At 39.9% G+C, this 12707-nt stretch overlaps 1 protein-coding gene across 1 annotated transcript in view; it reads right to left on the bottom strand.

Moving 5' to 3' along the window:
- Positions 1–12707, bottom strand: part of TEX26 (testis expressed 26) — a 37724-nt gene that overhangs the window by 16702 nt on the left and 8315 nt on the right. The window contains exons 2-4 of the mRNA XM_079136865.1: positions 12156–12237; positions 6672–6834; positions 3720–3876 (exon numbers count right to left, since the gene is read on the bottom strand). Of these exons, the coding sequence (XP_078992991.1) occupies positions 3720–3876; positions 6672–6834; positions 12156–12237 (402 nt within the window). The remainder of the gene's footprint in view (positions 1–3719; positions 3877–6671; positions 6835–12155; positions 12238–12707) is intronic.

Consider the following 12707-nt stretch of genomic DNA (forward strand, 5'->3'; position numbering starts at 1 on the left):
TATGGTGAATTGAGCAGCAATGAACATTGATGTGGCTGTATCTCTGTAGTATGCTGATTTTAAGTCCTTTGGGTATAAGACCAAGGAGTGGGATAGCTGGGTCAAATGGTGGTTCCATTCCAAGCTTTCTGAGGAATCTCCATACTGCTTTCCAGAGTGGTTGCACTAATTTGCAACCCCACCAGCAATGTGTGAGTGTACCTTTTTCCCCACATCCTCGCCAATACCTATTATTGCTTGTGTTCTTGATAATCACCATTCTGATTGGGGTAAGATGGAATCTTAGGGTAGTTTTGATTTGCATTTCTCTTATTACTAGAGATGTTGAACATTTTTCATATATCTGTTGATTGCTTGTACATCTTCTGTGAAGTGTCTGTTCATTTTCTTAGCCCATTTGTTGATTGGATTATTTGTATTCTTGGTGTAGAGTTTTTTGAGTTCTTTATAGATTCTGGAAATTAGTGCTCTATCTGATGTATGAGTGGCAAAGATTTTTCTCCCACTTTGTAGGCTCTCTCTTCACATTATTGATAGTTTCCTTTGCTGAGAGAAAGCTTTTTAGTTTGACTCTATCCCAGTTGTTGATTCTTGCTTTTATTTCTTGTGCTATGGGAGTCCTGTTAAGGAAGTCTGATCCTAAGCCGACATGTTGAAGATGTGGACCTACTTTTTCTTATATAAGATGCAGGGTCTCTGGTCTGATTCCGAGGTCCTTGATCCATTTTGAGTTGAGTTTTGTGCAGGGTGAGAGATAGGGGTTTAATTTCATTCTGTTGCATATGGTTTTCCAGTTTTCCCAGCACCATTTGTTGAAGAGCCTATCTTTTCTCCATTGCATATTTTTGGCAACTTTGTCTAGTATGAGAAAATTGTATTTATTTGGGTTTGTGTCCTTGTCCTCTATTCTGTACCATTGATCTCCTGTCTATTTTGGTATCAATACCATGCCGTTTTTGTTACTATTGCTTTGTAGTAGAGTTGAAGATCTGGTTTGCCCCCTGCTTTGCTCTTTCTGCTAAGGATTGCTTTAGCTATTCTGGGTTTCTTATTCTTCCAGATGAATTTTTATAATTGCTTGCTCTATTTCTATAAGGTACATCATTGGGATTTTAATTGGAATTGCATTGAATCTGTATAGCACTTTTGGTAGTATGGCCATCTTGACAATATTAATTCTGCCTATCCAAGAACATGGGAGATCTTTCCATCTTCTAAGGTTTTCTTTAATTTTTTTCTTTAGTGTTCTGTAGTTCTCATTGTAGAGGTCTTTCACCTCTTTTGTTAGATTGATTCCCAAGTATTTTATTTTTTTTCGAGGCTATTGTTAATGGGGTAATTTTCCTAACTTCTCTTTCTGAAGATTCATCACTTATGTATAAAAATGCATTGGATTTATGAGCATTGATCTTGTAACCTGCTACTTTACTGAATTCACTTATGAGTTCTAAACGTTTTCTGGTGGAATTTCCAGGTTCCTCTAAATATATAATCATGTCATCAGCGAACAGGGATAGTTTGAGTTCTTCTTTTCCTATTCGTATCCCTTTAATTTCTTTGGTTTGTCTAATTGCTCTGGCTAGAATTTCAAGGATGATGTTGAATAGAAGTGGTGAAAGAGGGCATCCCTGCCTTGTTCCAGTTTTTAGGGGGAATGCTTTCAGTTTTCACCATTTAGAATGATTTTGGCCATGGGCTTAGCATAGATGGCTAAGGTTACAATGTTAAGGAATGTTCCCACTATCCCTATTTTTTCTAGTGTTTTGAGCATGAAGGGATGCTGTATTTTAAATATATGCACATATTTGTTTAATAAAAGTAAATTTAATCCTTAAAAATAGTAATCAACAAGTTAAGAATTGGAAAAAGCATGTGTCATTTGACCCTTAAAGAATTTTAACTCTGAAATTGGTAGATGTTTTTGTTTGTTTGTTTTTGTTTTGTTTTTCAAGATGGGGTCTTGCTATATTGCCCAGGCTGGCCCTGAGCTCTTGTACTCAAGCGTCCCAAGTAGGTGGGGCTATAGATGTGCATCAGTGTGCCCAGCTAGAGATGTGGTTTTGACAAGGGGAGCCAGCCTACCAGGGATCATATCCTAGACTGCACCAGTCACTAGCTGGGTGACCATGGGCAGGTGACTTCACCCCTCTTGAGTCTTAGATTCTTCACCTCTGATTGAAGATGATAACTTTATAGATGGTTGTGGAGACACAGGCACTAAGAGATTCGCTGTTATTCTCCCTTGACTTCCAGAGCCTCAGGGAGATGGGGTCCTCCGTGCTCCTCAGTTTGCGTTTCAATTCCACATGGCTGCCAACCTCCCTCAGGGCCCTGTGTTCTCACCAAAGAAGTGGGAGAGCACCAAGACTTCAATCACCATTTTGTCACAAGGCTTGGAGCAGCCCACCAGAGTACATTGCTTTCTCCATAACAAGGAACAGTTTCAAAATCTCTGCACTCAATTTTCATGAATTCTCATGAAGCATATGTCCTGCTTATAGACCAGAACAAAATTGCACCTTATCGGCATATATGTCATTTCTGGAAAATGTGTCTGACTACAGGAAGTTCATTTGGGGCCCCTGAAAAATGCCAACAGTTACCACCTACCCTACAGAAACCCAAGGCAAATGAATTTTCTAGCTACAGAATCCTGAGGGCAGAGCCAAGTGAATCATGGGAGAATCTTGCAGGGGATGATCTGCACAGCGGAACTCCCTTCCAGAAGGAGGCATGTGTTCTTCTAGGAGGCAGCACGAAGAGAGTGCCAGACTCTGTCTCACACCAGGGAGAAAATGAAATGGGCCTTGTTTAACCCTCTGTGTTTTTCTACCTGTCTACAAAAGCTACACCATCCCATCCCCAGCCAGACTCCCGGCTCCCTTTACTTCCTTATCCCTGTTATCTATCAGTCACTCAACCCTATAGTTCACTCATTTGTTCTACCAATCTTTCTTTTCATCAATTATGATGAATCAGACCTGGAGTGGACGCTGGTGATACCATGTCAGCCAGAGCCATAGGGCCAGCCCTTGAATGGGTAGACCATCATCCATCATGCTGCTGTGCCCATGCCACCACCCTGCTGGTGCCACACTGCCATCCACACTTCACAGCCCTGCTTCAGGCCACCACTCTCCCCAGGGGCTGTTTTGACAACCTGGCCTCCTTCCTTGAGGCAGGGCCACCTCCTTCATGCTAGAGTCCACATCTGAACTGTCACCAGCCTAATACAAACCTTTTGATTGCTCCTGGGATAACCTCCCCTGCCTTTTATCACCCTCGCAAACTGAATTCTCTCTGCCTGTACTGTTTTCTTCTCTCATTCCTCCCACTTTCCCTTGACTTCATCTCTACACATGAAGTTCTTCTAGTTCCTCAAATGTTCCTCTAGGACTTCACAAGGCAACAGTGACACTCTCCTCTGCATCTTCACCTGGATAATTTCCCTTCATCCTTCAGGACCAGGAAGGGAGGCCTTTCCTGACCTCCACCTCCCACTTTACCACCTCAGGTGAGGCTAATGTTTTATTTTGTGCCCATAGCAACCTGATTTTCTTAAAACGTGCACCTGCTTATACTTGACTGTGCACATGACATTTCCTGTTTCATGTCTAGATTTTAACTTCCTCAAGGAAAGGGAGCACGACCAGGCTGCAACCACTGCAACTCATTGCCCGGTGCATGACCAGAGTCAGAAAGAAAACAAATATGTTTACCTTTGTCTATATCCACAAAGTCTCTCTTGGTTTGGGAAATAAACTGATTTGCTATTGCCGTCTTAATTTCATCCATGGAAGCAGGGATTTTCCAAGCAAGGCAGTCCCTTGGTTGATCGCTTGGTTGCTCTGAAGGTAGTGTCCATTCAACGAAGGTCTATCAATGCAAATAAAATTTTCAAGAAAATAGATACAGATTCACCTGATGGAATCAAGAATATGAGCATTGGTGTGTACATAGTCTTCGGAAGCCTTTCCATCCAGCTCTAACTCCGCCTGACGCAGGGAGCCTGTTAATGGAATCCATTGGTTTGCCTAGCTGTAACACAGGCACTTGTGCATTTCTTTGACTTTTCACACAGGGAAAAAAAAATGTGATTGCAAGCTCCAAAAAATTGTGCTGCCACAAAGAATTCTCTCACAGGTAAGACCAAAAGAGGAGAAAACCCACACCATGCTAGTTATGGCCACACATTCCCAAGGGAGCAGAGACAGTGGCTGCTTAACCCTTGGGACCCTCAGAGAGAAACCCTGCTTCACATGCAGAGACCTCAGCAACACTGTGGGGGACAGGGGAGGACGGGCACCATCTCCTCTTTACCTCCAAAGAGATTCTATGAGTATAAAACTTGAAACCTGCACTCAGTCTCGCCATCTTCCCTCTCCCATGACCTCACTCCCTAGCTCTCTAGGAAAATAGAAGCCACCAGGAAAGAAGCTCTGCGCACCAACTTCCACCCACTGTACCTGCACTGGCACCTGTTTGACAAGAGTACCTGCAGTGCTGCCAGCAGGGCACAGCCCACTTGGGCCACTGGATCCAGTTCCCTGTAGTGTGATCCAGTCCAATACTCCAATAACCCTCATTTCTTGCAACTTCAAGTTTCTTTCTCTCTGCTGGGTGGCTGCCATCAGTAAACAAGTCTCCCTTTATTTCTCCTACCTTATAAAGAAACCCTTCTCTTTGCCCAAATTCCTTGGAATAGTTATGTATATGTACTGTTTCAAGTTATCTTTTAAGTCTCTTTTAACCTTCAGATTCCCTCTCGATCCCCTTCTTTCTCTTACCATTTATCTACTGAAGAAACCCATTGTGAATATGCCAGCATCTATTGAAGAAGCGATTGGTACAGAGGTTCTCAGTCTGGATTTTGTGGATTACATACCTACAGTGCCACTTAAAAGGTCTTTCCTCACTGGATTCAGATTCAGGGTAGATCTCTTAGACTAAACTCTAAGTGGTGTTCAGCAAGATCACAGGAAGTGGATATTACATTGCTATTTCTCTTCAGTGATGGCAGCTGTTGCTGAGGCTCAATGGCCAGAATAGTAGAGTCAACAAATCCAGCTTGCCAAAACTCATTGGCTCAAAGTACAAAGGACCATCTATAACACTAGCTCTCATTGGCTGGGAGCACAAAGGGAGTCTGCCATGCTAGCTCTCATTGGCTGAGAGCACAAAGGACAGTCTGCCACACTAGCTCTCATTGGCTGGGAGCACACAGGGAGTCTGCCTTGATAGCTCTCAAAGAATAAGAGCCTTGGATAGCACTTAGAGTAATGAAAATCATATGTCTGTTTGTATGTATATGTATACATATACAGTAAAATGTTGCAATTAACTATTTCATATTAATTTTTAAGGAAACTATTTAAGACACAAATGGATGGTAATGAATGGATACCATGAGGAACCAAGTAAATGGGGTATGTGTTCTAAGGATTCCCAAGTCAGCTTCTCTCTCCAGGCCTGTATATTCAGCTGCCTGCCTGTTGAAAATATCTTCAACCAACAGGTCTTCACCTGGACTCCCAGTTCCTCCTAGTCCTTCCCCATCAAACTTGGTCTTCTACCATGTTCCACCTCAGGCAACAGTGTCATACACCCAGCCTCCATAGAGAAATATGAACATCCTCCTTCACTCTCTCCTCTTCATCTTTCATCCCCTTAGTATTAAATATTGTCCCTTCTACCACTGTGTCATCTATTCAGTGCACACAAGGGCCTCATCCTAGATATCAGGTAAATGAAACCCTTTATTATGACTGAGAATTGTCTTTTATGATGGAAGAAGGGTGTATAGGGCCAAGAAAACGTCAGGAAAATCAGTTATTTTCTTCCGGCAGAAAAGAGGGCTGGAGATGGCTCTTTTTAAAATGAACCTTGAAGTAATATAGGGCAGTGCCCCTCAGTAGACAGAAGGAGGCTATTCTAGAGGGAGGCAAGAGTGACAAAGTCAGGGAGGTTTGAGCGTGCATGAAACAACCTATGCATACCTGTTCATAGCAGCACTATTCACAATAGCTACAAGGTGGAATCCACTCAAACATCCATCAGGGATGCATGAACATATAAATTGTGGCATGTACGAACAATAGTATTCAATCACAAAAAGTACTGGTACTTGCTACAACATAGGTGAACCTCAAAAATATTACGCTAAGTGAAAGAAATCAGACACAAAAGTTACCTACTGTGTGATTCCACATGTAAAATATCCAGAATGGTTAATTCATGAAGATAGAAAGCAAATTGGTGGTTTCCAAGGGGAAGGTGGGGAGGGTGGGGAGTAAGTATTTAATGGGCATGAGTTATTTTTTTCCTGGGATGATGAAAATGTTCTTCAATAATAATGTTCTTCAGAGGTGGTGGTTGCACAAGGTGAATATACTAAGTGCCAGTGAATTGCTACCATTAACATGGTTAATTTTATATTATGTGAATTTCACTCTAATTTTTTAAAATCTTAAAAAAGAAAAAAAAAACTCCATAGGTTATAGAGGAAACATGGTTAGAAATAAAGATGAGAAGGTAGGTAGGTAATTGTCTAAGAAGGACCATGTATCTCATCACTGAAGAAAGTGAAGAGTCTTTGGGACATATTTGACCTCTCATTCTCATGGACTGTTGATACAGTATTAAATTTGACAGTTATACAGCTATTATCTTACTTGATTGGGATCATATTTGTGTCTCCTGATTCCTCTTGAAGACCCATTTTTTACGAAATTTTCCTTAGAATATGATTTCCACACATACTCGTCATTGTATTGTGTATTCAGAATGGGATCGCCAAGTGCATATGCATATCCTAATCTTCTGATACTTTTTTGACTACAAAAGAAAAGTAGAAATTAGAGTAAAGAATTAAGAGCCAAATTTCACAATGGTGCAAATGTCAAACCATTTTCCTTATTATATATTTTTTAAAGATTGGCTAGCTTAAGACTTGATGTCAGATATAATTTCATTTGGGGGTTCCCCTGATAAGCAACAATTCTGTAACTTAGGATGGCTCTTAGCAAATGAACAGGGACCTAAAATGAAATTAAGAATAACAGCCTAAATTTATTTTCTTTTTTAAAGGTACTCTGATGTACAAAAATTAACTCAATGTAACCACAAAGTTGGTGAAGAAAAATTTCTCTATATATAGACTCATTCCAGAGACAGAAGGAAGAAATACACAAAATAGGATGTGTTTGGTGTGCAACTCCTTAATGGAATCATGCATCTAGGCAATTATCAGCAGTGTCACCAAGAGCTCAAAAAGAGGGGCTGCCAAATACCATGTGTTTCCAGGTAGATATACACACTGCCACCTATTAAATATTTTTTGCTAAAATAAATATGGACTCTGAGTCAAATGAAGTCTGTAGAATATTGAATTACTAGGAGTGGATGAAAGGTGAAGTATTTTAAAACACATAATGGGGATGGAATCAGAAAAATCCCAAACAATAACCATGTTTCTTCAGCAAAGAAATTGTCAGGGAAGAAAGAAGTGCAGAGGTAGGGGGACCATAGATGAAATGACCAAAGGCAATATATGGACTTTGGATTCTACTTCAAACCTTTTTAAAATTTTAAGACAATGGGATAAATCTGATTGCTGATTGGCTGTTTGATACTAAGGAATTGATTTTTTTTAGCATGAAATAATGATATTATGTTTTAAAAACATCCTTATTTTGATACATAGAAAATATTCAGAATTGAAATGATATGCCTTGAATTTATTTTGACAAAATGCAGTGAAAAGATTAAGTGGAGGTAGACCTAAAATGTTTTGTGTTGATTGTCATAGATGGTGATCATGTTTATTCCTTTGTGTGCGTTTAAAATACTTCACTTTTTTTTTTTTTTTTTTGAGTCTGAGCAGATTCATGTGTTAGAAAGAAGCAAGCATCTGGGAAGTTGGACACATCTGGATGATTGACGATTTCCCTGTCATTCAGATGTAAACTGGAGATTCTCCAAAAGGGACACAGCACAAATAGCTTTAAAGGAATTAGTTCTCAGATCTCAGTTTCTCAATATACTTTTCCCTAAATTATATCTGCCTGATGCGGTGGAGCGGGTGTGTGTGGGGTGGGCGGGGGACTGAATATGTGAGGAGGTCCTGTCCCTCTTTACCACGTCCCTGGCCCAGGGCTCTCTTCCCCACATTATCACAGGATGTTTCTCAGGTACGTTGCCTCCAGATGTACAACTCCAGCCAGAGGCAAAGGGTGTGCCCAAGGGGAAACTTGGCCAGAGCGATTTCAGAGATGCCGCCTGGCGGTTCGGAGTTCCACGCCCTTGTCTGGCGCTTGTCTGGTCTCGGAGTTTCTGCACAGTGAGGGATGGCGCTGTAACCAGGGTATTGCCACCTATGCGCGGGTGTTATGGATCTCGGTAGGCATATTTGAAAGTCACCTCCAGTTTTCTGTCTCCTAACAATTACCAACTGTTCATCCATCTTTAGGGAGAGGCCTCTAAGAGGACAGAAGAGAATGTGGAATGCTCCAAATGGCTCTTTTCCTCACGTACTTAAAGATAAGCATTTTTTCAGCATTTAAAAAAAAAAAAAAAAAATCCCCAGGAAATGTCATTAGCTGGAGAGAAAAGCACGTCTGAGTCCGGGAAGCAGTACAAGTTGGTGATGATGATGGCTTTAAATATAACTGGAATCTTTTCTGGGACATCACATTTTTTAAAGATTACTGGGTAAAACTGGTAGATAAAAATCTTGTGGCTTTTTTTTTTTTTTTTCAGATTTTGTATTCATCATTTGGTAAGGTATTTAAATCTTATTTTTTGTAATATTTACTCCAATGCAGCCAATCCTTATTTCCTTTTATGCTGTAAAATATTTAACAAAAAAATATTTAACAAGAAGTAAAAGCATATGCTGGCTTGTGAGACCATTTCATTTTCACACCATATAACTTTTTCTTTCATTAAATGCATAGGAAATGTCTGATGTCTAATGAAATCAATGAAATTATTTCTCACTTTTATATGCAACTGTTATTTAATTATTACTGAAAGTCAAGCACCAGAGTTCTACAGACATGAGAACACATTTAACTAAGGAACAGCATATTTTTATCAGACTTCTGGCTTCACAGGTAACTTACACATTTTATGCATTATTTTTGTTACTTGGCTATAACTTGAATCTTTTTATACTTCCCCTATTTTTCATAACCTTCCCTATAAAAGATATATCCCATAATATATTTTTCAGTAATTTTCATGATGTCCCTCAAAACATATATGAACATTTATATGAACTGAAAGGGTGGGTAGATTTTATTTTGACAGAAAATAAACCCAGTTTTGTTCATTGGTTTGACAAAGAGGACTGAATTAACCCACTGGTTATAGATGATGTAAGCTGTATGAGCTAAATCTTCAGTTTCAAGATTTTGACAAGAATATATTTAAAGTAAGTGATGATAAAAGTTTTTTATACAAAAAATATTGCATTGGAAAACATTTATTGAAATTAATGTTTCTGTGTTCCAATCTTCTCTGAGCATATAATATTAAGCAAGCTGCCGCTGAGTGAAAGGGTAACTTAACAGTTTGTTCAAGCCATGCCTTCTGGTATATTTCTCAGAAATTGAAACGGAATAACTCAATAAGTGGATGACAAGTCATCTTGTTACTTGCTTTCAATAAAACCAGAGGAGTACTCTACCAACTTGTCAGCAGATCAGTCATTAAAAGTCACCTTGTGATTTCTGACTCGGCACTCTTTTGGAGTTCAGAGTGCTAAACCTGGTTCAGTGACACACAACTGCAATCCCAGTGACCCAAGAGTCTAAGGCAGTAGGATCAAAAGTTCAAGATCAGCCTGAGCAAACTAGGAAGAACCTGTCACAAAATAACAACTAAAAAGGACTGGCCAAGGGCCTGGGATTTTGGCTCAGTGGTAGAGTGCTTCTCTAGCATGTGTGAGGCACTGGGTTCAATGATCAGCACCACATATAAATAAATGAATAAAATAAAGTCATCTCATTACTTTTTTGTGTACTAAAAATAATGATGATGATACTTAAGGTCACATAGCCTACTTAAATAAAAAAAAAAAAAATTGGCCATGTGATTCAGTGGTAAAGCACACCTGAGTTGAACCCCCAGTACTACCAAAAAAATAAATAAATAAATAAAAAGGAGTTAGGGTGCTGGATGATACTGCTCTGCTGTGTATGTTCATATATGTGTACATATGAACAAGATTTCTTAAGACTAATACCTATAAAGTGGAAAAAAGAAAAGAAGCAGAAAAACTGATGTTACATATGGGTCATTCTAAAAATAATAACACTCACAAATGAATGCATGAACTAACAGAAAGCAAAACAACCCATTTATCTTTTTAAGATGTAATTCTAAGCCAGGCATGGTGGTGGCGACACCCGTAGTCCCTGTTACTAGGGAGCCTGAGGCAGGAGGATCGATGTGAGTCCAGGAGGTTGAGGCCTGCCTGGGCAACATAGTGAGGCCTCGTTGAAAGAAAAATAAGAAACAAACAAGGAAAGAAGGAAGGAAGAAAGGAAGGAAAGAAGAAAGGAAGGAAGCTAGATACATAAATAGATGGTGGTGGAGAGGTGTAGTTTCAAAAATAATTTTTTGTATTTAGTAATTATTAACATTTGTAATATATTTATTGCTTTGAGCAGTTGTGTACTAAAAATAATGATGATACTTAAGGTCACATAGCCTATTTAAAAATTAATTTGAACTAAAATATTCAAACAGTTGCAAAGAAGTGTGAGGGACAATAAGTTGCTTTCAAGCACAGAATATATTACAGCAGGGAAAATTCTACTGAAGAAGTGGAGTGGGAAAAGAATGTAGGAAGGAAAAGGAATGGAATGAGTTTTCAAAAACGAGCTCGTTGGAGTGTTTTTTTTTTTAAAGAATCATAATGAGTATTAATTTGCTAAGGCATTCAGACTGCCTATTAGTTGTATTTAAAAGTTTTATTTTAAAATGTCAATATTTAGGATGGGCCGGAAATTTTATCTTTTGCAACTATTTAAAAGAAAGAGAACTTTAAAAAAAAATACATGAATTTGAAAACCACTGACTTAGATTCTCCACGTATATCTTTATCTTTGGCTTTTATTCCAAATGCTGCTTTTTCAGAAAATGGTTACTGCCTGTGAACCTGGCAAGTGTATGACAATCAGATGATAAATCTCCCAATTAAGAAGATAGTCGTGGTCCAGTGGGATAACCAGTAACTCAGAAATCGGGAGTCTTGGAGTTTGCACTTTTGAAAGGCTATCATATTTTATTGGAGGAAAAGGAAGCAAAATTACTGAATAGCTTCTTTGGGTTAGTCCTCCTCCTCAAAACACCTCCCTTTAGGCAGGGATCATCAGTCCCTTTCCACCAATAAAACTGAGCCCTGGATGATTTGAGACTTGTCTGGGGGTGGGGGTGGGGCAGAGATAACAAGGGTCAGCCCTGGATGTGCCAGTAATCCATCTGACTGCTCCCTAACTTGAACTTTCAAGGAGTAAAGATCCTTTTAATTGGAAACAATTCGCAGAGTAAACACAGACAAGGAAGACTCCCCAAGCTGACTTCACACCTATCCACTCCCCTTCTGCTGAGCTCAGAGAGGCAGCTGATGGCTAGAAATTCCCACAGCCCTCAGCTCGGGTAGAAATAAGAGAAGTTGCAAGCCAACATTGCTGTAGCTGGAGAGTGGCGGTGAAGAGAGGGGGATTGTGGCCTTCCTCCAGCTTCCCGAGATGAGTATTGGTGATAGTAGGGACAACAAGTACTCATTCATCCACACCCCATTCATTCAGTCACCATGACCTGCTTCTGTAACAGGCAATGGCTTCGATTCATGCATAGCTTAGGTGGCACAGTCCTATTAACCTACGTGCTGAGTCAGGGGCAAAGCACAATACGCAGTAACTTCATGAAGAACCAGTGTGACAATTTTCCTGGTGCTCCTGACGGAGTTCTGGCTGCTGTTTGAGAGGAGGAACTTTGAAGACCTCGGAGGGAAGCTATGTGCACAATCCCCCTACTCGAGTGCATTTTCTATAAGCTTCTCCAATGACTCTATTTGTTTTGGATTCTGATTGGGAAAAGACAAGCCAACGCAGCTGCGTCTGTCAGTGTCACTGAAGGGGACCTACCGGATCAGAGCGGGCACTGCTCCTGTCTTGCGGGTGAATGCGGTCCTCATGGTGGTGGCATAGGAATCCCAGTCCTCGCCGCCTGCCGGAAGGACAACCAGGCAGTTTTAAATGTGGCAAACCGGAATATCTCAATCAAAGGCTGAGCACTTAAAATAATTTCTCCAAAGAAAATAACACTCTGGATAGTGATTTTATAATAGAGTCTAAGGAGCCTTAGAGGCCAAGTCATGGCCTGGAATCAGAAAGAAGGGAAGCACAACTGAATTATCTGAGTTTATCTCAAAATAAAAATAGGTCTATTGTTTTCCCTGAGCATTCACAAGTGCTATTTTAAAGAATTCAAGCCATACATAAAAAAAAAAAAAAAAAAGAAGGAAGTAGTTCATTGGAAATTCTATCTTTGCTTATTATAACTTTCTAGTGACCAATTTGTGTCCCGTCAGGTAGATCTATGCACACATGGGATGAGTTTACACACAGAGTTCATATCAGACAGGCCAGCTGTTGCCCTGGACACCTTCTCTTTGCTTTTCCTCTCCACCCATCCTT

The sequence above is a fragment of the Sciurus vulgaris genome (assembly GCF_902686455.1).
Source record: "Sciurus vulgaris genome assembly, chromosome: 4".
In the NCBI taxonomy this organism is placed as follows: Eukaryota; Metazoa; Chordata; class Mammalia; order Rodentia; family Sciuridae; genus Sciurus; species Sciurus vulgaris.